The following is a 27975-nucleotide window of genomic DNA, read 5'->3' as shown; positions in this document are numbered from 1 at the left end:
GTGGAAGATCCCGCTCTGGGTGCTTGAATTGGAGATAAGATCGTTTGGGATTTGATCTCACATCTCTGTGCTACCCTCAGAAGAGTGGAAAAATCAGAAACACAGGTGGGATGTTGTTGGAGAAAGTGCCAGGCTGTTGGCATTTCCACTTTATGAAAGCAGAATGGCTTGGATGGCTTCACAAAAATCCACAAAATCCTTGTCTTGGCCTTTCCCCAGTGGATGCCTCAGGTTTCCTTGTAGGCAAGTTCTCAGAGAGCAGTGCTGGCTCACTGTCCTCCCTTGGTCATGGTCCCTGTGACCAGCCTGACCTTGCATGGTTTGCTGGTGTCTGCTGGAAGCTTCTTGACGTCTTTTTTTTAGACAGATTGTCTTGTGCTTGGTATCTGTAGCTGGGATAACTGCAGAGGAGCACTGTGGGACTAAAGTCTCAAGGTGAGGTGTGAAAGAAGTGCTGTGGAAGGTCTGGAGTAGCAGAGTCCTGACAGGATTGCTGGTGAGTGGTGTGTGGGCCAGGACAGGCTGGATGTCAGAGGGTTTGAGGAGAGGGATTGGTGGGAAGAAGCCTGGAACAGAGGCATGTGTGTGTAAAATGTGTGTGCAGTGGTGCTGGGAGGTCCTGCACCACTTTTTCCTTCTCTGAGAGGGAAAAACCCAACCACTGTGAGGCAGCTGAGGAAACTGGAGGGAAGTGGACCCAAATGAGTTCAGAGGGAAGGGGATCCCAGGCAGGACCGCCTGTCAGGGCCTCCTGCCCTGCTCACAGAATGTTCTGAGCTGGATCCACGAGGATCATCGAGTGTGCAGCCTGGAGCTCTGTTCTGTGCTCCACAAGCTGCTTCCTCTGACACAAATGAAGAATTTTCAGGCATTGAACCCCCCCTGCTTCTCCCCACGCAGACGATTCTGTTGTCTGCTCATACAGGGAGAGGTTAGGAACAAAAAAAAAACTCGAGGGCAAAGATTTTAAACTCTCCTTTCTCAGCCTCTTCTCCTCTCCCCACCCATCTCCTGCAGGAAGAATGATTTGGTTTCCCAACCTGTCTGGCTAATGAGGTGGAACAGCTTGAGCCCATGAGTTTGCTGCTGTGTTGGTACAATTGCTGACAGATCTGCTTGAGTTCCCTGCCCTCTTTTGTCTGTGGTGTTCTGTCGTGCTGCAGCTCTGCCGTCAGAGGGAGTGCTCCACCAGGAGTTTTTAAGCACTGGAATTGCATCCCGAGGGAATCTTGTCCGGAGCTCTCTTTGCCACCCTGACCCCACCGCTGTGCCAAGGTCTGAGTCAGCCTTAGGCTTTTCTGGGGCAGCTTTCCAAACTCAGCAAAACCCCATCTCTTTGCTAGTAGCCAATGATGAAATATCTATTTTTTTAACTATTTTGCCCTTGCCCAATGATAAAAGTTGTTTCCTTGAGATTCTTCCCAATGCCTGTAGCTAATGGTGAATGCTGAGGATGAATAATAAGTTAAGGGGAAAATACGAATTTTGGTGCAGGTCCTGGGGGTTGTGGAGCAGTTTAGGTCGGGAGGGGTCTCAGGAGGTCTCACCCAAGCCCTTGCTCAAAGCAGGGTTAAATCAGCTTGATCTAAACCCTTGTCCAGCCACATTTTGCAGCCCTGCGAGGCTGCAATCCCACAGCCTGGCCAGGCCCCTGCTCCAGTGCTTAACCACTCTTGTGAAGAGGCTTTTTCCCCCTCCCCAAATAGAATTTCCCCTACTGCAGCTCATGGCTGTTGCACCTTGTCCTTCCAGTGTGCCACGATGGGAAGAGTTTGGCTGTGTCTTCTCATTCACCCCTCCCACTGGGTGGGAGAAACCCCCTTTAGGTAGTAGGTAATGAAATTCTGATGATTTGGGGCTGGGGGTGAGGGTTTGGGGAATAAATTCCATCAATTCCCTTGAGTTATGGCCATTTAGAAGCAGTGCAGCTTTTGTGAGTGCACAGATCAGGAGAGAGAGCTCTGGAATCTGTTCTGAGCTCTGCTTCTTGTGCCTCTGCTGCCCCAGGTGTGAAAGGGATTTAGGGGTGCTCCTAGAGCTCTGTGGATGCCATTCACCTGGAAAAAGGTTTCTGTTCCCCTGGGAGCAGCAAGGGGTGAGTTGTGATGCTGCTGCCAGTGATGCTGAGAGGTAGAAACTCACTTTGGGTGGAGTTATGAGGATGAAGTTTTGTGTGACCTGAGAGCCCTGCAGAGCTGTAACCTTCCCTAGCGATGCACACAGATGGGAGCTCTCTAAATCATGACTGTTTAGAGGCAACAATTAAAAGCTTAGAGAAAATATTCCATTTCTCGTGTTCCTCCAAAGCTCTTCCTGGTCACAGCCCCCTTGTAACCACGAGCTCTGCTCTGTGCTCCTGTAGCATCATCTCTGCAAACCAGTCCCATCTTCTCCCTGTCTGTGTGCAACCCTCTCCTTCTGTTACCTATTTATTTTCTCTTTTCAGTTCTAATGCTTTTGGTTTCTTTTTCCAGTATGACAGACTTAACCTGCTCAAAGTAAGAATATGTTTTTCCTTTTTCTTTCTTTTCCTCTCCCCTCTCCATTTTACTGTCTCTTGATTTTCACAGTTCACATCTCAGTGAGTTAAAAATAAAAGATAAAATAGAAGAGAGATTTAAAAGCTGAGTTGTTTGGATTTTGGACAAGTCTGTTGAACTTGGTGGAAAAGATGAGGTTTGAGTGTTGGTATAATTAAGGATATTGGTAAAATTACATCTATCAGTGTAATTATGGATGTCAGTATAATTTTTTTGTATGGAAGACCTTAAAGAAGAACCTGTAGAACTCCTTCATAGAGGACCCTTGATTTGGGGAAATTCAAATGTGAGGAGAGAAAAAAAAAAAAAAATTCCTGCAATGAATGCAGCAGAGGGGACTGAAATCCTGTTGGGCTGTGCTGACACCACAGCCTGGGCACCCTGATTTAGCAGGCACAGTGACAGCAGTGCCTCTGTTGTGTGTGTGCCAATTATAGTTTGATTATGAGGGGGTTTTTTTTTTCCCCCCCAGGAATTTCTGAGTTACGCCTTTTGCTCATTAAGGCAGACAGATGGCAAAACAAATCTGCAGGAAAATCACTTCATCTCAGGCCCTGTGCTCCTGAGGACAAGGTGCTGTGTGCACAGTTCAGATTAATTACCCTGCTGCTTTTTTTAGTGTAGACTGGGTTGCATAAGGCTTTTTTCCATGTCCTACTTGCAGAGAGGGATGACTTCAACCAGATCCTTTATGAATGGATCAGGTATGGCCAAGTATGGAAAAGAGTGGGAAGAAAGAGGAAATTCCTTTGGTTGGAGGAATGAGTGTGAGCTATGAGCCATACTCTGTGTTCAGTCCCTCAGCTCATCTCCTTTCCCCAGGGTTTGGGGGGAAAAAGGAATGTTTCTCTTTTTAATGTCAAATTTTTGTGTTTTAGCCTGTGCACTGTAGTACTGTGGGGCTTTTCATTAGAGACTGGGAGCTCTGCAATGGATCCTGCAGAAATGCTGGCTCCAAAAATGGGATCCAGGGAGGTTTTGTGGCTGGAGTGACACACAGGGGACTTCAAGCAGGAAGATCCAGGGGTGGGAACAGAGCATCCCCTGCATCTTCACAGCAATCTCTGGTCCAATGTGACCTCGTGAACATTTCTCCTTTGCCGTGGCAGAGCAGCCTGTGTGTCCTTGGTGGGCAGGCAGTTTCTGTGGCCCTGTGAATATTCCAGGGAATTCCCAGTGAAACTCCCACAGCACACAATGTTTCCCTTCCTGTTCCAAATTGGCTGCAAAGCCTGGAAAATTCTCCAAGGTCAGGTGCAAGATGGCTTCAAAGGAGGGAAGGCAGTGAAGTATTGCTGCTGTCCTTGTGTGTTATCCTCAGCTCCCACGAATGGATGGGTTTGGGAGAGGGGGGCAGCACAGCTGGAGCTCCAGTGGCCCCAGGCTTCACTGCCCTGAGGCAAATCCCCCCAAAAAAGGGGATTCTTGTGTCTCCTGGCAGCTCTGCCCAGTGTCCTGTGTGTGAAAGCCAGCCTGGTGCACTGGGAGCTCATTTCTTCCTCTCCCCGTGCAGACAAATCTCACCTCCAGCTGAAAATTGCCAAGCGTGACTTCCCAAGCTGAGCCAGCTCTTTTGTGTGCTCCAGTGTGACGTGTGGCCTGTCCTCTCCAACCATCTGAAATGCCATGATAAGGACAAAAAAAAAAAAAAAAAACCATCACATGTGCAGATGATGCAAAACACTGTGCACTGAAATGCTGAAAAAAAAAATCCCAGCCTTTTTTTTTTTTTTTCCTTGCTTAGCTTCTCTAGCGATTTTTCTACACTTCTCCTGACTCTGTGTGTGTGTCTCCCTTTTAAAATTCAAAATACCCTTGGAACATTTGCCTTTTGTGAGCAAAGCTGTGTCCCTGCCCTTAGCTGTGCTTTAAGGGCTGTTCAGGGCAATGTGAGTTGGAAGAATGAAGCCCCTAAAGAGGTGGCTGTTGATGATGATGGTGATGATGGTGGTGATGATGATGATGAGCTCCTCTGTTGTTGGTGGCACTGCTGGTCTGCAGAAGGTGGCAGCATGTCTGTGTGTGTGTGCATGTGGACATGCACACCGTGGCCTGAACTGTTTCCTGTTCCAGACTCCTGCTGCTGGATTTGTCCCTTGCTCCTGGAACTGGGGATAACTGTGTTAGACCACACGGTGAAATCCATTGAAATCTTCTGTTTAATCCCACTTTCACTTCACTAATGATCCAAACCAGATTGGACCTGCTTTTCTCTGTCCCTCTTTCTTTTTGATCCTAAGATCTCTGTGCTAACTAATGCTTCTCTTTTATTTTGTCCTTACAGAAAAGCCAGAGTTGGTATAATGTAAGTACTCCTGTTTCTCTTGTCCCTGGGTGGCTGTGGGCTGGGTGGGGGGAAGGTGCCAAGGGGCTTTGCAGTGGCACTGGGGCACTCTGACCATTTCCAGGAGGAGGAGGTGGTGGAAATGGCTCAGCACTGGCAAAGGAGGGCTGACATCCTGAGCAGAGGGATGCCAGAGACAGAGAGCAGAAGCTTTGTCCTTTTGGTCACTGTCGTGATGCTCCCCACATCCTGCACCTCTGGTTTCTCGCAGGGGGGCTGGGATGTGGTGACACCGGTGACAAACAGAGCTGCCACCCTGCAAGCCCTTTGCATCTCTCATTCTCAGGAATCGTTTCCTGCCAACCCCAGAGAAACACCAACCACCCTTTGCTTCTGCCTTGGTGTTTTTTTTTTTTTTTTTTTTTTGTTGTGCCAGCACCAGTGGCCCTGCTCCAGGCACAAATTGATGTCACCTTTGCACGGTGGCTCTGAGGTAGCCGTAGGCAAATGCAGCAGCCAGCCACAGGCAGACAGCATTCCTGCCACCATTCCTGCCACCATTCCTGTCACCATTCCTGCCCTGCTGCAGCCATTAATATCAGAATGGGGGCCAGCAGAATGTGTGACTGTGGCTGGAACAGCGAGGTGAGGTTTGACAGAGGGGAGAGGCAGAGGCAGGAACGTGCTGGGTGTGAGCAGCATCGGGTGTAGCACGGGCAGGAACAGATCTTGGGACAGAGGCAGTGGCTTTAAGAATAAAATACAAACCAAGGTGGGCCCAGCTGTGGCAGATAAGGGCTGTGAGCAGATGCCCCAGCCTGACCTGGCTGCTGCCAAACCCTGGCTCTGTCACCAGCCTAGAGGTGCCTTTGGCTCTTTACTGCTTCTGCCTGTAGCTGCTGAGCTCCATTCCCTGCTGCATGATGCTTTGCTGTGCTCTGCTTCTGTGGGTCTCTTGTGTTTTCATGTCCTCTCTATCTTATCTTTCTGTTCTCTTGTTTTTCCTCCATATATTTTCAGCATGAGAGACAGTACATCCGGAGAGTAAGCACTGGCTGCATTTTTTTGTGGTTTTCCCCACCCCACCCCATTATTTTCCTTTGTAAACAAAACAAAACAAAACAAAACAAACCCATTTTCTAGTTAGCAGAGACATTCTGGCCAGATAAAAGCAGCAGTGTGAAAATACGGATGAGCCACAGACTCCAGGAAGTCAGTCAGTCCTATTTGGCAGTGTAATTTCCATTAAAAATTTGCTAATGCATCTCCTCGATAGCTTCCCTTCTTTGCCAGCTCCTTCCAGGCAGGATTTTTCTGCCATTTGGTCCATTGTGATTCCTCCATTCCTCTCCCCTCTGAGAGCAGCTCTAGAAATGGATCTGTGGAATCTGCCTCTTCATGAAACCTCACAATTTCCTTTGCTCACTTTCCCCCAGTCTCATTTTACACAGACCCCACCGTGCCCAAACACCCTCCACATGGTTCTGTGTGCCAGCTCAGCAGCCCTGGCAGTGCCAGGCACTGTGCAAACCCAACCCAAACAATGAGCCTTGCCTCAAAGAGCAGAATGGGCCTCAAAGATCCACAGAGCATCACCAGTTTTCTTCATTTTTCTGCTGCTTTTAACTGGTTTTTTGTCTCTGGAGCACTGCATTCCTCTTTGCCAGTTGGAACCCTCCCTTTCCCCTCTCCTGGATTCCCTTTTTTTTTTTTTTTTTCCTTCCTTAAGATGCCACCAACTTCTCCTGCCTTGTGTGTTCTCCTTTGGATCCCACCAGTGCTTTTTTGGGATTGCCATCCCTGTCCCGTGGAGCAGAGGGAGGAAAGGGGTGAAGTGAGGTCATGGATTGGTTTGGCACATCTGCCCCTCTCTCTGGTTGTGCTTTCTCTGCTTGGCTCTGCAGAGGACAAATGCAAACTGGTGCAGGTGCACTGTGAGACTGAGGAGAGAACCCCAGTTTGGGAATAAATGCACTCAAGACTTTTGGGGGTTTGCTTTGTGTCCTTGTCCTCGTGGTGGAAGAGCAGAAAGTGGAAAGGAAAAGTTCCTGAGGTGCTTCTCATGCCTTTAGTGAGGAATTGTGTACATGGAGACTTGGGTTTGGAAATACTGTGGTTTTTAAGGGAAAAAAATCTCTTGGTCATTTGTGGTTTAACCATCAATTGTGTTTGCTTTGGGTTGTGTGTCTGCATGGTGAATTATTGTTAATTAATTATTTTAAAATAATTTATAAAAGTAGACCTCAGACCTTAAAGCTAAACTTCCTTTGTAGTTTTGTTTGCTGATGTGCCTTACTCTGTACCCCTGAGGTGCTCAGAGAGGTGGAAATTTGTGTTTTGTTTCCCTGAGGACACCAAGGAAGAGCTGCTCTGTCTGTGGGGTGTCAGGAACTCCACACGTGGGAGAAGGCATTTATCACCCAGCAGATGTCATCAAAGTGAGAGACAAACTGGAGATACTTTGCTGCCAGGGATAAAATCTCTCCTTTTCTCTCCTTCTTTCCTTCCTCTGGGTTTTGGGCAAAGGGCCCCATTTCTGAGCAGGGAAAGCTCCCATTTCTGTGTCACCACTGAGGCAAATCTGCCATGGTTTTCCTGCCTCATTCTGTCCCACTTGGGCTGTGGATCCTTCTACCTCCCTGTTCCTAAATTAGGGTGTGTGTCTCAATATCCTGCAGCATTTCTGCTGCTCTATAGCAAGGCTTGTCTCTTAAATTCAGCACCAGGCATCAGGAGAATCCAGAGGGTGCTCTGGAAAAGAGAATGAATTAGATGATCTTGAATAGTTAGAGAAAACACAGCTGACACAAGGAAGAGGTGAGATTTAAATCGATGAGGTTTTCACTTTAGCATTTACATCCCAAGGTCTGCCTTGCTCTGTATTCCTTTATTTTTATCCATCACACGCCTGAATATTTTTCTTCTTCCTGTAACTGACCTGAGCAGTGAAAAGACACCAATTGTCTCTTTCAGGTGTTCCTAAATATTAGAATATTAGAAATATTTGCTGGGCAGATCAATAGGAGCCCAGCCCTTCCCATCTGTGTTTGGGAGAGCAAAGTCTGAGCTGAGGATTGCAGGGAGTGGGACAGGAACCCAGCTCCTACAGCTCTGCAAACAAATCTGTGCACACAGGGCAACCCTCAGCCTGGCAGGGGCTCAGAGTCTCAAAAATAAACCCAAAATGCCAGTGGGGAGGTAGGTCAAGGGGAGAGCCCAGAGTTTTCCTTTGGGAAAAGTGCAGGGAAAACTCCTGCAGGAGGAGCTGGCTGAGGATCTGTCGTGGATTGTGATGCTGCAAAGGCCTTTGTGGGGAACTCTGAGCTGCTCTTGAGCTTCTGAAGAATAACCAGACATCACAAGGCTGATAAGAAATCAGCCCTGGCTGGTCTCAGAGTGCTGGTTTTTTTCTTGTGGATACCACAGTGGAGGGGAAACTCAGCTGCTGGAAATAAAATGTTCCCTATAAAGGCAAAGGGGAATTGTGCTTCATTTTAGGGAGAACATCAGGAACACCTTTCCCAGGGCTGGCAGGCTGAGCCTCCCTCAGCAGCAGCAATCAGGGGAATGGAGTTGAATTCAAAAATCCTGGCCTGAGGGGTGAGCAAGGTGCTGAAGAGCCCTTTGCTCTGTAAATCAGCACAATCATCTTTTAACTCCCAGTAACCATTTCATCAAATTATTTCTGGGTCAACTCCCTGCCTTTCAGGTACTTTTCATCCTGTCAGATTTTCCTTGATTTCAGCATGTGGATTACCAGCCTGGCTGAATTCCTGGGTTGTAGAGGAGCTAAATTAGGAGTGAACTTTTGGTGCAAACTCATGTGATGATGAACTCAGACCCATTTTCCAGCCCAGATGGCCAGTGGTTACTTTGAAGCATCTTCCTCTGCTTTTAATTCACTTTTAAAGGGAGAAAAGGGAAAAGGATGGAAAATCAGAGCAGCCAGAATGGCTTTAGAGGAGATGCTGTGGGACAGGTGGCCACTTTCTTTGCTGGCTTTTTATATCAGCCAGGCTCTCAGTGGGGTCTAAACTCTCCCCCACAAGCAGGGAACGTGTTCTGTTTATTGCAGTAGTTTTCTGTGTAAATCACAGAAGTCCCTCAGCCATGAAGATTGGATGAGGTTTTCCTTCCCCCTGTCCCCCTCCTGCCATCTCTGCTCCCTGTCTTCTGTGCTGTCCAAGGCTCAGCATTCCTCAGGTTTTGTGTTCTCACATTTCCCTGTCCTGTCCCATCCCCCAGCAGTATTTGCTCTGAGGTATTTGAGTATTTGGGGGAATTTTTTTGTGTGTAACAGGGAGATGCCACCACGGGGAGTGACCCTTGTGTCCCCATTTCCCTCACCTTGGCAGTGCCATCCTGTGCTGTCCCTCTGTTTGCAGTGGAGTTAATGTTTGCTGCCTCCAGCTCCAGGTCAGCTCTTCCCATCACTGCTGGCACTCCCCTCTGCAAAGGCAGGTGGCTGGGGATGGTTTTTTATTTTAATTCAACCCCATTTGGAATTTCCAGCCAAGAGGGCCATTCAGTAAAGCAGTGCAGTGGCTGTAATGCCAATTCTTTGTCCTTCAAGGCTACAGAATGCCTTTTTTTGAATCATTCCTTCACCTTGGGGTGCAGATGGATGCAGGCAGAGCTTGTCAGTGAGGAAACTGCACCCCTGGCCTGGAGCTGTGCCTCTGCAGGGGCTGGCTTGGTTGCTTGGTGCTTTTTTGAGATCTGTGTGCCCAGTTCTGGAAGAACAAGGAGTTTGCCTCAGTGTTTGCTCACAGCTAAGCAGATCTGGTGTCCTGCTGTGGGCAAATTTACCTGGGCACTTCTACACCTGAGCAGGGACAGGGGGAGGCTGGGACTCGGGGCAGAGGGACACAGGGAGTGCCAGCACCCCCAGCAGTGTCCTGGCCCTGCAGGGAGTTCATTCCCTTCATTTCCAAAGTGACCTGACTAATGAATGCAGCCTGGAAAGCCCCATTTTTGGTGGGGAGGAGAAGAGTGGGCTCAGAGAGGCACCCAGGGGTGGTGCAGCCCCTCAGATTTCTGCCTGTGTGTGTCTCCCATGGCTGGTTCCTCCCAGCCACATCCTTTATTTTTATCTATCACACGCTTGAATATTTTTCTTGTTCCTTTAACTGACCTGAGCAGTGAAAAGACACCACTGCCTCTTTCAGGTGTTCCTAAATATTAGAATACTAGAAATAGTATTAGAATACTAGAAATACTTGCTGTCCCAGTGAGTCTGGGCAGATCAGAGGAGCCCACCTGTGTTTGGCAGAGCAAAGCCTGCCCTGAGGGTTGCAGGGAGTGGGACAGGGGCCCAGATCCCAGTGTCTCCTCACGCCTGCCTCCCCCAGCACACTCTGTCCAGCAACTTTCCATTACAGGAAACATCTGCTGGGAGGCAGGGCTGGGTTACTGCAGGGCATTGGCCGGCAGAATTCCCCAGCTCCAGTCACTCCAAGCATGTGCGAGTCATTTTGGGATCTTCCCCACCCGCCCCTTCCATGAGAAACACCCAGAGAGACTGAGGCTGCCTTTGAGAGCAGAGAGGGACTGCAGGGAGAGCCCGAGGCAGGCTCTGAGGACTCAGAACCGCTGCTTTTCTGCTTCCAGAGAAGGGGGGAAAAGCTGAGCTCCAGCTCTTTGCCTTCCTGCCGGGTCCTGGAAGCTGCGTGAGTCTCAGCTGGAGCTGTTTGGGGCTGGATCTGGCGCTGCTGGCCATTACCTGTGCCCGGGGGCAGGGCAGTGCCAGGGGATGCCCACGGCAGCAGCAGAGCACACAGGGTGCCTGCCAGCACGGTCACCCCGATGAGCCTCTCTGGGAAAAGTCCTCTGGAGGGCAAATCCTCGCTCAGATCCTCAGGGGCTGCCTCACACGGGCTGGATGTGGGCAGGAGAGCAGGGGAAGGCACCTAAAGCCCTGCCAAGCTGCTGCAGCTCTCTCGACTTTGGACATAAACAAGGAGCAGTGGGAGCAGGAAAAGCAGAGTTTGGACACGGGGAGCTGTGCTGAGGGAAGGAGATGGATTCCCTGCTGGAGTGTGGCTCCCTCTGGGATCTTTTCCTGGATCAAGAGCTGCCGTGGCTGCAGTGGGACCTGGAGGGACTTGTGGACTTCTCTCAAGGAAATGCCAGCCCTGGATCTGATGAAATCCCAGCTGTGAGTGTCTCTGAACGGAGCTGTTTGCACCCTGGCAGGGCTGCTGGGGCTGAGCAGAGCCTCTGCTAGGACAGGTTTTAGTTCCTGCTGAGTTGGGCTGCACTGAGCCCAAAGCTCAGCCCTGCAGGGATTATGATCCCTTTTCCCCACTCCCGTCTGCTTGTTCCTAGAAATCTTGGGCTTGGGCTCTTGCTGGAGCCCATCTCAGACCAAGATCTTTTCCAGATGTTCAGGCTGGGAGTTTGGTAAGTAAAATTCATGTTTCTGTCATCTGCTGGTTGGCAGGGTTTACTCAGAGTGAGATCCCTTCCTCTGGGCCCACAGGGCTGGAGCAAGTGTTGGAATATTCTTTTTCTAGTCCAGTGAGTCACTGTGAGGAGCAGGGAATGCTTTTGGGGGTGAGGGTTTGTCTGTGATTTGACAACCAACATCAAATCTGCTGTGATCTGACAGCATTTGGCAGCACTGTGAGGCTAATTCTAAATAAACTCTCTATTCCTCCCACCCCTGTGACTCCACCACCATTCTTAAGCAGAAACTGCCTTCTCTAATCTCAGATTTTTGGGGCTCTTGCTGGAAGACTCTCACATTTCTTCTCTGAGAGATCAGTGCCTCTGGAGGGGGATTTTTGGATCAAGAGGGAAAAGGTTGTACCCCAGGTGGCTTCTTCCCTACATTAGTGGGAGAAGGAACATTGCAGATTCCCTGGGAGCTGTGAATTTGCACCTGCCCCTGTTCTGAAGCCTTCAGAAGGTGTGGTGGCTGTGGGGAGCAGCTGGCACAGGGTGCAGGAGGTGTGGGCACTCACCATAAACCCCAGGGAGGAGCCTGGTGTCCCTCCAGCAGCTGCCCCGAGTTCCCCGAGCCCTTCTCTGGGGCCAGGACACAAATCAAGTGCAGGACACGGCTCAGTCCCTGGGAGAGCCCTTTTGGAGCCCCTCTGATGTGTTCTCACCATCCCAGCACCTAGCTGGGTTTGTTTGGTGGGGGAGAGGGGTGGGCATGGGGAATCCTGAGCTCTCCAGCCTGCTCAAGGTCCTCTAGAAGGGCCAAATCCCCCCTTTTCAGGGGTGAATCCCCCATTTTCTGTGCTGAATCACCCATTTTGTGGGGTAACTCTCCAGTTTTTTGTTCCGAATCACCCATTTTCTGGGGTAGATCCCCCCCTTTTCTTGGTGAATCCTCATTTTCTTGGGTGAATCCCCCTTTTTCTTGGTGAATCCCCATTTTCTGTGCTGAATCCCACCTTTTCTGGGTGAATCCCACCTTTTCTGGATGAATCCCCATTTTCTGGGGTAAATCCCCCATTTTGTGTGCTGAATTCCCCATTTTCTGGGATAAATCCCCCTTTTCTTGGTGAATCCCCATTTCCTGGGGTAGCTGTGCCATTCCTGGGGACTGATGCAAGCAGAGCACACTCTGTACCTCGGACAGTGTTTGACTGCAGGCAGGGAGAATTCCTCTGCAGGCAGGGCTGCAGCCTTTGCAGCCTGGATTTGCTCTTCCCAGTCAGGTTCTCCTCTTCCTCTCACTCCCTGCACCAAAACCCAAACCCTCCCATGGCTGGGCTGTGATGGGATCCTGGCCTCACCCTCTCCAAGTGCCTCTGTCCCTTTCTCCTCCTGCACCCGAGGTGTTTTTTCCCACTCCATTCCCCTGTCCCCTGGCTGTCCCTCTCTTCACCAGACCCTTTTTCTTTGCAGGTGTTGAGTCCCACGTACAAGCAGAGAAATGAGGATTTCAGGAAACTCTTCAAGCAGCTCCCGGACACCGAGCGCCTCATCGTGGGTAAGGAAGCCCCAGAGCTGTGCTTTCCACATATCCATCCAGATTTTAGTCCTTGGCAGGAAAATTAATCCACAAACAGCACAGGTTTGTGTCCAAAAGGAGATAGAGGAGTCCTGTAGCTTTATTTGAATAATGGGAGAGGCCATGGTATATTTCCTCTAAAAATGTCTCACATTTTTAGAGGATGCAGCCTCCTTTTTTATCCCAATCTCCCTGCCATATTTCCCTCCCTCTATCCCACTGGCTGAGGTACTTGAGAGGTCCAGACTTCCCAAAACCACACCTACTATGTGTACCCCCCTTTTTTCTTGTGTCACTCAGTAAATTCCTCCGAAATTTATTGTTCTTCCCATTGTTTCTTTCATCTCTCAGTATCCAATTTTATTTATCAGCAGACTCAGTTTGTTTGCAAAGACAAATCTCTCATTCCTTTCATCAATCATTGGGATCCTTCCCATTGTTTCTTTCATCTCTCAGTGCTGGTTTTATCTACCAGCAGACCCACAGTCAGTTTGTAAAGACAAATCCCTCATTCCTTTCATTCTCCAGACATTGCCACTGACAACAAGCTTGTTTTGTCTGCCTGGAGCACAGGCAGAGCCCCATTTCCAATGGGTTTTGCATTTTCTGATGGATTTTCCTCATTTGATGGGGGATGATGTCATTTTTTCCTCCCTTTTTTCCTCCCTTTTCCCTCCCTTTTCCCCAACATCCCTGCTCACACACAACTGCCCTTCCCAAATCCTGTATCTCACATAACTGGTGATCCCCTCCTGTGCCCCACACTGGTGAGAGCTGCCTGTGCTGGCAGAGGGATGGAAATCATTAGGGATGCTTAAACTGGGGGGGAAAGGCACAATGACACCGGGAAACAGAAAGGAAAAGAGAGATTAAATCTGGAAATAGATTTAATGGGATGCTGCAGAGGATCATCAGTCAGGGAGACAGAGATTGTCTGTGACAAGTCCTGGGAGGAAACAGCCTGGTGGGGTGACTGAGCTCCTGCTGGCCCTGCCTTTGCCTTGCTGTGCTCAGTGGCTTCTCTTGGTGCTGCTGCTCATCCTCACCTTTAGGCTGCCCTGATGCCTTTGCTTACTTAGAAACAGAAGTTAAAAGCATCTATTTGTTAATTGGATATATTTAATGAGGGGCCTTCAGGTACATTATAAGGGCAGATGAAGGCTCCTCAAGGGGTTACACCCAGAATGGATGATGGTCACGAGTTTTTCACACAATTATAAGTTTGGTCCGTTTGCATACCAGGGGTTAATCCTCCAATTACAGCATCAGTAATGAAGCCATATTCTCCCAGTTTTCTCTGCTCCCCAGTTCACTTCTGTTTATAGTTTCCAGAGCCTGAGGCTGTAGGGTATCCTTGAGTTTCAGGCCCAGAGGAATTGTTTTGTCTGACCAAGGTGTGAAGTCGGCAGATGACACTTTATATAGAGTTATGCATTAATGCAGCGCAGGATTTGAAAAATCCAAAGGCTAAAACACAAAGGCATCAGCCACATCTTGTGGCTTTTGTGCCCCTCGCTGACCATGTGCTGTCCTCCCCCAGATTACTCATGTGCTCTCCAGCGAGACATTCTCCTGCAGGGCCGCCTCTACCTCTCCGAGAACTGGATCTGCTTCTACAGCAACATCTTCCGCTGGGAGACCCTGGTGAGGCTGTGCCCCTGCTCCCAGCCCTGGGGTTGTGCTCACCTGTCCTTTGGCAGGGCTCTTCTCACCAGTTTCTCCCTCCTGTGGTGTTTTTTCCCTGCCTGGTGCAGCTGACAGTTCGCTTGAAGGACATCTGCTCCATGACCAAGGAGAAGACAGCACGGCTCATTCCCAATGCCATCCAAGTTTGCACTGACACTGAAAAGGTACATCCCACACTGCTGGGGCCACCCTGTGTGCCTGCCAGGGCTCTGAGGGTGTGTGTGGGGTTTTTTTTCCAAACTGGGAAAAGGGCTGGGGTCTGTGCTGAGGCTGGAGCTCACATGTGGGGTGTGGGACCAGTAAAATATTCGGGTTTTACAGCAGCACGTCTCTAACTGAGCTGTTTCAGTGCTCACTCCCTGGTGAGAGCCACCGGCCTCTCCATGAGCTTCACTCTGTCTGGATGGATGGCTCACTCCAGCTGGGAAGTTGTTGTGTTCTTCCCCTGGTTTTTTGGCTTTTTCTGAACTGATTTTTCTCTCCATCTCTCCCCATCCAGCACTTTTTTACCTCCTTTGGGGCTCGAGACAGGACGTACATGATGATGTTCAGACTCTGGCAGAATGCTCTGCTTGACAAGGTACAGAGAGAAACCTGGGAGCTGGGGTGGGATGGAAGGGTGGTGGTGGTGATGGGCAAGGGCAGGAGCATCACTTCTGACTGAAAAAAACACCCATGGGCAGCAAACACGAGTGTTCAGGCAGTAGGGACATTAAATACAAGTGTTTAGGCAGAGCAGGCTCATGATTTCATATGCAATTCCCTCTTTTTGCAGGGAATTTTTTGCTGGAATTTTTTTTAATCACCCATTTTCTGGGATAAATCACCTATTTGCTGAGGTTAATCACCCATTTTCTGGAGTAAATCACCCATTTTCTGGGGTAAATCACACACAGTAGGTGCCACTCTGCCTCTGCTGAGGAATCAGGGTCTCAGGAGGGAAGTTTTTTTTTGGTTTTTTTTTGGAAGTCTGCAATTCCACTGTGGAGCAGCCCTCAAGAAAGCAGCTGAAAAAGCAGCAGGAATAACTCACTGTGCAGGCAGAGCTCTCAGTGCTCCAGAAGTGTGGAAATCCAGAAAATGAGTGTTCAGGACATGCCAAATGCAAGTGAGAGCAGTTGTGGGTGCAGGGTGCACTGGGTGAAGTTGAGTGGGCTGGATTTTAAAATAAACCTGCTCCTGCTGTGCCTGTAAATCCTGTATTTGATGTGTTCCGCTGTGGGGAGGGTATTTCTGGCCTCCCAGAAATAAGCTAAGCTGATGTTCCAGTGCTCCCAGCATCTCGGGGTGTCCTGGCTGGAATTCACCCCACGCTGGGGGAATGAGGCAGCAGGAATACCCTGTCCCAAAATTCGGGGGTAGGATTTAGGAGCAGAGAGGATCACCTTGTCTGTGCTGCCCCAGGGGCTGTAACCTGAGCAGCCTTTGGAAGCTCCCAAGGAAATTCAGTGCCCTTGGGCTCAAGGTCGAGCCTAATGGGAACTGAGACACAGAGTGATAAACACAGGAAGCAATTCCAGAGCTTTTTTTTTTTTTTTTTCCAAATGTGGGATCCGTGGCTGGCAGGAAGAGAGGAGAAAGAGCTGAGTCCAATTTTCCTGATAAGACATGGATGTGAGTTAATGTGTGTGGGAAGGAGGTGGAACAGTCCCATTTTTCTGGATGAAAGTTCCTCATTAGAGGATTTTTTTTTTTCCCATGCTTTTGGTTGCTGCTGTGGGGAGCTAGATTAAAAAATTCCTGCCTTATCCCATGCAGTTACTATGGGAAGAAATTCAAGCCAACAACTCAGAAAAAGTTCACTGGATTCGTTTCTCCTCATTACCAAGAATTCTTTGTTGTTGGTCATAAGTTTCTTATGGGTAAAAATCGCCTTTCATCCCTGTGCCACATCTTGAAATCACAAGTTTTCCTGCCCCATTTTTCAGAATCTCATGTCACAGTCATGTGGTGATCACTGACCTGCATCCCTAAAATCTGGGCTTTTTTCAATGGGCTGGATAATTAATTTTCTCTTTGTTACATTTTTAACTTTTCACAGGGGTGTCTGGTGACACAAACTCCTTTTGATTCCAAGCTGCAGCAGGAAATGTTTTTCTCTGTTGCTGTTTTAGATCATTGTCCCTGCAGCTGGGATTCTTCAGGCAGCTTTAATTCAAACAAAGTTGAAAGGGGGGGGAAAAAAAAAAACTCATAAGGTCTTGGGATTTGGAGGAGCAGCAAACATTAAAGGGAGGCACAGCAGAAAAGGTGGGAAAAGCATCTGTGGAGGGAAATGCAGGTTTGGTGCTTCCATTAGTTCATTCCTGCACTCTTGAGTGAAAATCTCACCCATGTGCTGCTCTGGGTGGAACTTTCTGATATTTTTAACTAACAGGAGGTTGTGGCATGGTAAAATCCCAGTGTCAGATTTTGGGGCAGAACCTGGGCTGATGGTGGAGGAATATTGGTGACAGGGCCTGCTTGTGCTCAGTGGGGGCAACATCTATGCCAGAGATTAAATAAAATAAAATAAAATAAAATAAAAATAATAATATAAAACATTGCATATAATTACATATATTATACATTCCTATATATGATCATCTATAAAATATTTTATATTACATATTCTATATTTTAGATAAAATTCTATATTAGATACACATATTCATACATATATGTGTATGTTCATATACATACATATATACATATTTTATATTATATATAGAACTCTGTATTATATATAGAACATGATATATTAATATAAATATACATATGTATATGTACATATAAATATATATGTATGCATATAAATATAGATAAATAAAAGATAATTAGTATAAATAAAATATGATTGAAAAATATAAATATGTAATATAGAAATAAATAATAATAAACTCCATAAAATGGAATTTCACAGAGCTGGGCCCACAGAAAGGCTCTCACCTCAAGTGTCAGAATCTCTTACTTCTCCTTTCAGGGCAAGGAATGTGCTCCTGGCAATGGTAATTCCAAACTTTGAGTGTATTTTGGCATTTTTGGCTGCAAATAAGTGATGTTGTGTATCCCCTGTCTCAGCCTCTGTGTCCAAAGGAGCTCTGGCACTTTGTCCACCAGTGTTATGGGAACGAGCTGGGGCTCACCAGTGATGATGAAGACTATGTGCCTCCTGATGATGACTTCAACACCATGGGGTGAGTGGGGAGGGCTCAGCTCTGTGTGCCAGGGAGCAGAGCTGGCCCAGCAGAGCAGCATGTGCTGCATTCCTCCAAATTCTGCTTGTCCAGCCAGGAGGGGCTTGACAGCTGGCCTGTAAACCAAACTGAGCTAGCAGAAAAAACAGCAATTAATGAATTCCCAATGTATCCATAGCCAGGAAGAAGACAAGGCTGTTAGTGTGGAGCCTGATTAAAAAAGATCCATGAAGGATTTTTGTAGTTAACGTGTGTATGTGCTTTATTGACTTTCTGCAAAGCTTTTGCCAAATATATTCATGCTATTTGCTTTGCACCAATGAATATAATAACTTATTGCAGTCAATAACTTAAGATCATGCTTTTTTAAGAATATATGAACTGCAGAACACTCAGAATAAAGGGGATGCTGCTGTTATTCTGTTCAAGTGTGTGTGTGTGTGTGTGTGACATCCAACCTGACAGTGACAGTCCTGACACATTCTGGGCTCTGGTTGCTGCTGAGTGTGTGGTGCCTACAAAGCTGGAAGTGTAGCATTTCCTCTTGGAAGCTGGGAGGGGCTGGAATGGCTGCTGAGCCAGCTGAGCAATTCTAGAAATGCCAAAGCTTCCCAGTCACAAGGCCAGGCAGGGCTGCATGGCCAGAAAACGCTGATGCTTGTCAGTCCCTGTATAAATACCCAAAAAACTGGGGCTTGCTCTCCCCTGCACTGAGCCCATTCCTGCTTCTGGACAGTGTGGAAACTTCACAGAAACATTCTCACTTGCTCTGTGTGTGCAGCTGTAGCTGTTGTGAGAGGGGTAACCATAAAAACCTGTGTTCTCTGTGGCGTCCCAGCTACTGTGAAGAAATCCCCGTGGAGGAGAATGAAGTCAACGACAGCTCCTCCAAGAGCAGCATGGAGGCCAAGCCAGAAGCCAGCCCTCAGCTGCCAAAGAAATCTGTCACTGCCAGCACCCTGACCTCCACAGGCAGCAGTGAAGCCCCAGCCTCGGTGAGTTTTCTCCTCCCCTGGCAGCAGGAATTTTGTTTTTTCCTGAAATCCAGCACCCCATGGATCTGAGGAGGTTTGTTCATCCTCCAGCTCCTCTCCTACTGCTGCTGATTTCAGTCCTTGGGCTCAGTGATTCTTGGATTCAGTGATTTTGTCACTGGGACTCTCAGCAGCAAGAGCATTTTCCTTTCTGTGCTTCTGGAGGAAAAGTCTTGGATATAGAAATGTTGTAATTTCTTCCCTGCCTTCAGTTATTCCCTGGAAAACAGCCTGTACCCTCCTGGTATTATGGCAGAGCAGACCTTGTTTAGATATCACCTCGGGTTCTTTTAGCTTGTTCTGGAGCAAAACCAGGATTGGACAATATTGTGCTTGTCTAAAAAAAAAACAAAAACCAAAACGAACTGGTGGTGTCCAAAGCTTGAACACTGATTTTTTGAGAGGAGGTTTTACAAACACTGTATGGCAATTGTATTTATAAATGCTGTATTGGCAATCCTCCTCTCTCTATTTAATTTCTGGTTATATCAAGGCCAAATATTCAGAAATTGTCTCACAGATGTGGGGTTTTTTGATATAAAGCCCATTTCGAGGTGCTGATCTTGCCCTTGTTGTGGCCTGTCCTTGCTGCAGTTCGATGGAGTGCTCCCAGAAGAGGAGGAGGCAGTGGCAGAGAGCCCAGTGGAGAAAGATCTTGGCATTGCCAACATCATGGGAGAGAAGATCGACATCATTGGCCCTGTGAGCTCCCCCTCCCTGGATTTCAATGACAATGAAGACATTCCCACTGAGCTCAGTGACTCCTCAGACACCCATGATGAAGGTATTTACCTGGGGAAAGGTCATCGGAGGTTTTTCCAGCCTTAGCCCATCCTTTCCCAGGAGGGGATGGAGTGGTGACTACTGAAATCCTTTTCTGCACCCTGAAGATGCAAAGAATTCCCATTGTGGGCTGCAGAAAGTGAATGTGTTTCAATTTTAGGATGTCCCTAAAATAAGCTATGTAATTAATTAGCCATTCTCATGTCCCAGCTCTTGCCCTGGGATCAGTGCAGGAAAAGGGCTGAAGTCCCTCCTTTAGGTTCCTTCTGGAATATTGAGCTCCTGATGCTGTGGAAACACCTTTTTCATCATGCTGGAGGGTCATGGCTGGACTTTGAGGGTCTCTTTCCCTGATTTACCAAAATATGAGTATTGGTCTAATACTGATACTCAACTGTGATGGACAAAAGACTCTGTAACAATTTAAAGTTAGAAAGTGTGTGTTTATTCAGTGCTGGGAAGCTGGTAACCCTCCAATTGCACTGCAAAATTCCAAGTGATCACAGAGTCTATTTATTGACAAAAGCTTCAAACAAATACATATTCATAATAATAGCACCTCCCATTCTCCTCTTCCTGTGGTAATTAGCTTGAATGGCTATTAAGCATGCGTGGTTGGCTTTTTGAATTAAATCTGGGGTCGTTTTTGTGGGGAGAGGTCTTAAAAAGAGGAAGTAAGGCGAGTCTTCCTCACCCTGAACTCTTGACGTTTTTTATCGATGACAATTCAAATGGCTTCTGGGAAAGCCCAGTTTTTGGAAGAATAAGTTTCTGCTTGCATTGTTTGTGTTTCTTTGGATCCACTTACTTGTTCCATCTTTTCCCATTGCAAGCACAGCTGAGCAAACCTAAAATGACAGGCAATCCATTATTTAAGTTTCAGGTAACCATCTCAAGCCTGGTTTACTTTTAATTATTTTCAACAAGGCCTATCTATCCATTTGCTTTTTAATGAATTCTAGTAAATAACTAACTTGGGACTAAAATCCTAATTTTCCTAAGACGAGTGTTTCATCCCCACAGGGGAGGTGCAGGCGTTTTACGAGGACCTGAACGGGCGCCAGTACGTGAACGAGGTGTTCAACTTCAGCGTGGACAAACTCTACGACCTGCTCTTCACTGACTCCCAGTTCCAGAGGGATTTCATGGAGCAGCGCCGCTTCTCTGGTGAGGAGCTGCTGCTGCTGCTGCAGGGCAAGGGCTGTGCCCTGGGGCTACGCTTTTATCTGCTTTTATCTCAGCAGATTTTGGGACAGCATAGCCCGTGCTGGCAGTAAGCAAAAGCACAGGCAGGACCTGTGTGCTCATCTGGTTTCATTTTCTAACAGTTTTCTAATGGGAAAAGCAGATTTTCTTATATTTTTATCATCACCTAAGGCCTGATCCTCTGTTCAAGTCTTAAGAGTGAGAGGGAAAAGCTCTTCCAGCTCCACAGCTGACATGGACAGAGCTGCAGAGAGAATCCCTTGGCATGTCACACTCCTCCTTTCCCTGTAGGCTTGCTGAAGGGGGTCAATCCCCAGCCTCTCCCCCTTTCCCTGCACTTGAAAGAGGGGAAAATATTCACATTTAGCACAGGAGCCCTTTGTTTCACACTCAGCTGAGCTCTAGAGCAGCCAGGCTCCCTGAGGGGAAGGAAATCCCATCCCAGCTTGGTTATATGGTTATGCCTTTCCCCAGGGGACTGACCAGAGATCCCTCCCCGAATAATGACTGGAATGTTGTTTTGTCCTCTCAGATATAATCTTTCACCCCTGGAAGAAGGAGGAAAATGGCAATCAGACCAGAGTGATCCTGTACACCATCACCCTCACCAACCCTCTGGCCCCCAAAACTGCCACAGTCACTGAGACTCAGGTAAGGGACAGTGGAGCAGGGCTGGGATGTTTGCTAGAAACTTTTCTGAGAATTATTTTCTTGTCCTGAGCGTGTTTTCGTTGTCCCTGCCCATTTTCCTCTTCACATTTCCCTGCTTTAACTTGCTGCCCAGTGTCTCTGCAGCCATGAATAGTTAATCCTCCACTGGCTTGCAATGAAAGCACCACAAATTCCCCAGCAAAAGCAGATGAGTTTGTGAACAAGACAGCACATCTTAATAATTATTTTTCTCACCCAAACTGGTGTTTTTTGAGCTGTGCTCAGCCCAGCAGACATTACTCAAAGAAATCAGATACTGCCTGACCAGTCCTTCTCACAGCTCTAAAGGGTGTTGTGGATTTTTTATTGTGGTGAGGACAGTGAGATGATCTGCTTTAAAAGGTAAAAAGGGGAAAATCTGCACTGGGAGGAGCTAGGCTGGCTGGATCTAGCAGGGCCTGCCATGGAAAGGGAGGAAAAGCCTCTTTCCATGTCCAGAGATGTGTTCAAGTGGCCAAGGGTAAATACTGAGAGTGAGCTTCAGGGATTGTTAAGAGGGAGCCAGGAAAAGGGATCTGAGCACCACATTTCAGAGAGGAGGATGCCAGCAGCAAGGTGAGACTTGTGAGGGTGTGAGGAAAATGCTGGGGAGAAGGAAAGAAGAAAAAGAAAAGGGAGAGCAAAGGGATGAGCAAAAGGAACAGCACACTCTCAGATAAACAAGCCATGGCTTATTTAATTCTGAATTTGGCTCAACCACCAAGGCACCCCCTGTGTGTCCTCAGTGGGAATGAGTGTCCTGAGTGGGAATAACCTGCAGGAAAAGCCATGCTTTGTGCAGGGGTCTGTGCTGAACTGTGTCTGTGTGTCCTCTGGGTGAGGCTTGCTCTGGAGCAAAGGGAAAATCACACCAGAACAGCTTAAAAGAAGGCAGTGGTGTGTTTTTATGGTGTTTAGAATCACAGAATAATTTATGCTAGAAAACTCAGTAGCTAGAATTTATGCTGAAACCTCTGGTTTTAGCTCAGGTGGGTCCCTGACAAGCCAGACACAAGGGAAAGGTCTCACATGGCACTGTGTGCATCACCTCTGTTACAAAATCCTGGAGGCTGCAACCAAATTCCTTTGTAAAATGTGCCCACGGGCAGCATCTGGGTGAAACCCTTGTTCTCCTCTGCCTTCCCTTCAGGCTGAGCTGCTCACAGCAGAGCTGCAGGGGCAGGGCAGGGCTCTGGGGGTGTCTCCTGTGCTGCTGAAGGTGCCAGCCGTGCCCCAGCCACACTCAGAGTTGCCTTGCACGCTGTTTTTTTCCTGCAGACAATGTACAAAGCCAGCCAGGAGAGCGAGTGCTATGTCATAGATGCAGAGGTGCTAACTCACGACGTCCCCTACCACGATTATTTCTACACCATTAACCGCTACACGTTGACTCGTGTCGCCAGGAACAAAAGCCGACTCAGGTACCTCTCCTGGACGGGGAATGATGAACAAAAGGCACCTTTGGGAGGGAGTTTTGCTGTTTGGGTGTGTTAGGAGGGGTTGAGGGGGTTATTTCTTTGCTGGGACATTCCTGTCACGAAGGGTAGGTGCTGGGTTGATATCAGTGCATCAAGGAGAGGATTTACAGATTTTTCTTGCCTCTCTCCTGGAGGCAGGGGTTTGCAGAGCCTGTTATCACTGCAGACTGTGATGAGCAACGGGATGAACGTCCTGGGGCTGTTTTTGGGAGGAGAAGCAGAGGAATTGGGTACTGGGCAAAGCTGTATCTGTGTGACTTCAGTAATGATAATCTAAATGTCTGTCAAATGGCCGTGGAGCACTCCTGGGAGAAGCTCTTCCTGCCTTTGCAAGGACTTTTCCAGCAGTGCTTCTTCTCTGGAAACCTGAAGGGCTGAGACCATTCCAGAAATAACAGTGTACATGATAATTTCCTGGATTTTCACTGACAAAGATTGTGAACTGACATCACCCCCAGGAAGCAGAAGCAGGGAATGACTGACCTTCTTCTCCTCACAGGGTTTCCACAGAACTGCGCTACAGGAAACAGCCCTGGGGGCTGGTGAAATCCTTCATTGAGAAGAATTTTTGGAGTGGCCTGGAAGATTATTTCCGTCATTTGGGTAAGAGTGGCAATGACAGTGGCACTCCTGAGTGGGAGTGGGCAGCACGATCCAGCCTTGGAGGTGGCTTATATGGCCACAGCTGGAATAAATTTCCTGCTGGAATTAATCAGAGCATCAAATCCTGCTCCCTGTCAGGCAGTTTGGGGTCAAATTTTGGTAAAAGGTGTGAGGAATGTGGAGCACAAATCTCTCAAACTCTGCCAGATTCTTTGGCCCAGCTGTTGCCTTTTTTGGGGCTTACCTAAAAACAGAGGTCAGACAAAATTAAGAGAATAAAAAGCAGTTCTATTTATTGAATTATTCAGGTGCATTTAGGGCAGACAAACCAAAATGGACAATGGGTCACGGGTTTGCACACTTTGATAAGTTTGGGCCATTTGCATTTTGGGGGTTCATCTTCCAATTCCAGCTCCAGGTAATGAAGTCATTTACCCCAAGTTTGCTGCCCCCAACTCCCTTTTGTTTCCATCTCTCAGGCCTGAGGCAGTGAGGTGTCCTTGATTGCCAGGCCTGGAGAGGAATTGTTGTGTGTGCCCCAAATGGGAGAGCAGCAGCTCACACTGGATATGGAGTTTAGAGTTCTGCACTAAAGAATTGCAGGGTTACAAATGGATGAAAAATATATAAAAAAAATAAAAATCCTAAGGCATCAAGGTCAGTGCAGGACCTGCACCTGCAGGAGGGAAGCTGCTCCTGGTAGCTGCTCTCTCTGGTTCTGCTGCTAAAGCTGTCCCTGTTTGTGCTTTGGAAGCATCTGGAACTGGGTTGTTTGGACTGTTGGCACAGGTTCACAGCTGGCTTTTAGGTGAATGGAGCCAGGTGCCAGCATGACATCACTGTGGCTGCAAAGCTGGCAGGGATTCCGTGCTGGAAGCACAGCTCAGATGAAAGGCTCCGTGCAGGTGGATCTCCAAGCCATCAGAGTCCCTGCCAGCACCCCCAGTGAACTCTGTGTGACAGCACTGCAACTCCCAGGACTCATTAAAAAAGCTGTTTTGTTGTGTCTGCCCAAAAAGGGAGAGCAGCAGCTCACACTGGATATGGAGTTTAGAGTTCTACACTAAAGAACTGCAGGGTTACAAACGGATGAAAAATATAAAAGCTAAAATCCTAAGCAGAGGGGTTTAACCTCTCTCTCCCTACAAATTAATGCTCCCCCTTGTTGCTGCAGAGAGCGAGCTGACCAAAACAGAGAGCACATACCTGGCTGAGGTGCACAGACAATCCCCCAAAGAGAAGGTGAGCAAGCAATCCACGGTGCGGCGGAGGAAACGCACCCACGCCCACCTGCGGGTGCCACACCTGGAGGAGGTGCTCAGCCCTGTCACCACCCCCACGGATGAGGACGTTGCCCATCGGATCAAGCACGTGGCAGGTGAGCAGCTGCACACCCCACAGCCTTGGGGATGGGCACTAACAGGGGTTTTGTCACAGCAGGGTGGGGAGGATGTGTCCATGACAGGGACTACTGAATGGGGATCAGAATTCAGTTTTTACTGAGAGCTCCATGTGTTTATATACTGTTGTAAGAACACTGGTAATATTTTACTACAGTCATTTAAACATCACACAGACAAACTTTACATTTCTACTTAGTAAAATCTTATTTCCCATCACCCAGGCTTGATCCAATCTCCTTGCAATCCCCAGAGCTCTGTTTGCTCTTGCCAAGGCCTCCTGGTTATCAAGCTGCATATGCTGATTAAATCTACAGCACTGTCAGTCCCAGTGACATTTACCACATCCACAAGGATGTGTTGGGGTTGTTTGGGTGAGGTGCAGGGGTGGGTAGAGGATCCTTCCCTGTTTCCCATCCCAAATGCATCCCCTCTCCTCAGGTTCCACTCAGACACGGCACATCCCTGAGGAGAGCCCCAGTGGCTTCCACCTGCAGAGTGTCTCCAAGCTGCTCCTTGTCATCAGCTTTGTGTAAGTGAGGATTTTTTTCTGCTTTCCTTCCCAGTCAGTGTTAAACACCTTTGGTTTAGTTGTGTTCCTGGAGTTCTGTGCTCCCTTCTCTCCTTTCCCCTTGTTTAGCCAAACATGGGCTTTGCAGATCTGTTCTGGGAGTCCTACAGGCAGGTCTGGGACCTGTCTGGGACAGTGACAGAGGCAGCTGTGCAAGAGGAGAGGAGCCAATACCTACAAGAGAAGAAATCCAACAAGTATAAGCATTTTATTTTTAATTTTGTTTTTACTTCAGGGACGCAGTTTACAGTTTTTTAATGACTCATAGAAACTGTGTGTGTCTGTAATTTAAAACAGTGATTTAATTACTGACACACAAGCTGCTATCATGGATCATAACTGCAAAGTTCTCTGGGAGTCACTGAGCTGCCACAACAGGGCTCAGTGTCTGTGAGGATTCTGTCACATCTTCCCTCTGGTCTGGCAAAACCTTTTAATGTCTGGTCCTGGGCAGTGATTTTCATGAGAGGTGCAGCCAGAAAGGAGCTGAACTCTTTAGAGATTATTTCTGCACAATGAGTAAAGAAACACCTGAAGCACCAGAGACTGGAGTGATTTCATCAGCTCAGCAGCAGCAACTCTTGGGTTTGGGTGTCTTTCCTGCCACACCTTTCAGGATTGGTGGTCCCAGCTCTCCAAGTGAGCTGGGAATGGGCCCCTCACATCCCTGTGGCTCAGTTTAATACCCAAACTCAGTGTTTTTACTGTTCCTCTGGCAGCAGGCTCAGCAGTGCTTGCTGGGCAGGTGCTGTGGAGCTGAACAGTCCAAAGCAGTGATCCAGGCTCTTCTGACTTGGGCTCAGCTTTTCCTTAAGCTCCACCCAGCTTTTAGAGAGGTGTGGAGAAGCTGGGATTTCAGGACTGAAATGACAGCTCAGGTTGAGCTCTTTTCTGTGTTTCCTGGTCCCAGAGGGGACACGGATGCAGAGATTTGCAGCAGCACCCAGCCAGTGATAAATGAGGTGGTGAAAGGTGCTGTCATGATGAGAACACAGCACAAAGGTACCAAAGCTTTGTGCCAGCGTCTCCTGACAGCTCCACTTGGGTCACTGAGCCCTCTGTGATGTTTCCAGAATATTCCTCTGGCCAGTTGCCATCTGCCTGACTGAACTGGTCATAGTGGGCCATTCTTCCAGCAAAATAACTGCACTATTCAGAGCCAGGCACCAGCCTGGCATTTTGGAATCTCTTCCTGGGGAGGAGCAGGAATGCCCCTGTGTGGTGGGGGGTGAGAGGAGCTGGGCAGGGCATGGCTGGGGTTGTTCCCAGTGCCAGGGTGGCCGTGGGGAAGGCAGGATGTGTGTGTCAGACACGGCCACCTGCTGTCCCCAGGAGCTCACCACCAGTGCAGGCACACGGATCCCTGTCTGTCCTTCCTGCCTCTCTTCCCTCTGCTCCTTTCTTCCTGCCCCTGCACCTCCTGCACTGTCTGAGCCTCCTCCTCTCAGCCCAGCTTGTGTCAGTCCGTTTCTAACCTGCAGCTACTCCGTCTTTTCTCTTCCCTGCTCCCATTAGGATCTGTTTCAGGTACTGTCTCTCTCTTTTTTTACCTCTTTACTCTTTCCATTTCCCTCCCTTTCTCTGCATTCAGCACATCCACTCACCCAGCCTGTTCTGTCTGAGCTGTCACCCCTGTCTGTCTGTCTGTCCTCCTGGCTCACACATTTCTTCCACGAGGTGAAGTTTTGGTTTCTCACTCAGATTAAATCCCCACTCACAGCATGGACTGGCCACAGACACCTTCCTAAAGGCCTGGGTGTTGTCCCAGGTGCTGCTGGCGAGCAGTGAGCTGTGAAATGCTCCTAACCTGGCTGTTCTCTTGCTTTCTCTGCAGTCTGGTGCTGCTGGTCATTCTCAACATGATGCTGTTCTACAAGCTCTGGATGTTGGAGTACACCACACAGACACTGACGGCGTGGCAGGGCCTGAGGCTGCAGGAGAGGTACACACAGCCCCACTGCTGCCTCTCTGCTTGCTCCTTGTGGATGCCAGAGGCTTTTCCTGTCACACCACGGCTCTGGGCTCTCACTTGTGTGTAGAACAGGGTGGAAGGGCTGTGTGCGTTCCCCCTGCAGAGGATGCTCTGTGAATAAATGTTCAGCAGTTTTGGGCTGAGGTGGTCACTTCCCCTCCTTTGATGGCCAAACTCCCCTCTGTGTGGAGAGCAGCATCTTAGAATGATCCCTTTGTACTCAGAGGAGAATTTGGGCCTGGGACACACAGCACTGGGTCTGTTAGGTTTGTGCTTTGGAAGGTGTGGATCTGGATTTCAGCAATGTGTCCTGCCTGAATGGTCTCTGCTCTATTTTTAGAGGCTGAGAACATCCTGCATCCACTTTTCTGAGGTGTTTTTGTCCCCTAGTGTCCTTTTTTTGGAGTCCCAGTTGCTCCCTTGCTACACTGGGTTTAACTCCGAGCATTCATAGCTATGTGCTACCACTGTGTTGGAATTTTTTGCCCTATTTGTGTCATTTCCCCTCATTAGGAAAGGGAATTATTACCTTCCCCATACCAGCCCTGCTGCTTCTCCACAGATAGAAACTTTGAATTATTATAGA

The 27975-nt window shown here is 48.3% G+C and overlaps 1 protein-coding gene across 2 annotated transcripts in view; it reads left to right on the top strand.

Moving 5' to 3' along the window:
• GRAMD1B (GRAM domain containing 1B) overlaps positions 1–27975 on the top strand; it is a 96375-nt gene that overhangs the window by 60807 nt on the left and 7593 nt on the right. For both annotated transcript variants that reach the window (XM_014883578.2, XM_088177745.1), the window contains exons 4-18: positions 4825–4845; positions 12685–12769; positions 14331–14434; positions 14545–14640; positions 14976–15056; positions 17537–17652; positions 18491–18647; positions 19281–19470; positions 20493–20636; positions 21208–21326; positions 22644–22786; positions 23343–23446; positions 24621–24824; positions 25288–25378; positions 27252–27359. In XM_014883578.2, the coding sequence (XP_014739064.2) occupies positions 4825–4845; positions 12685–12769; positions 14331–14434; positions 14545–14640; positions 14976–15056; positions 17537–17652; positions 18491–18647; positions 19281–19470; positions 20493–20636; positions 21208–21326; positions 22644–22786; positions 23343–23446; positions 24621–24824; positions 25288–25378; positions 27252–27359 (1763 nt within the window). The remainder of the gene's footprint in view (positions 1–4824; positions 4846–12684; positions 12770–14330; positions 14435–14544; positions 14641–14975; positions 15057–17536; positions 17653–18490; positions 18648–19280; positions 19471–20492; positions 20637–21207; positions 21327–22643; positions 22787–23342; positions 23447–24620; positions 24825–25287; positions 25379–27251; positions 27360–27975) is intronic.

Source organism: Sturnus vulgaris, chromosome 23 (genome assembly GCF_052056855.1).
Source record: "Sturnus vulgaris isolate bStuVul1 chromosome 23, bStuVul1.hap1, whole genome shotgun sequence".
Classification (NCBI taxonomy): domain Eukaryota; kingdom Metazoa; phylum Chordata; class Aves; order Passeriformes; family Sturnidae; genus Sturnus; species Sturnus vulgaris.
This window is presented reverse-complemented; position numbering and strand designations above follow the sequence as displayed.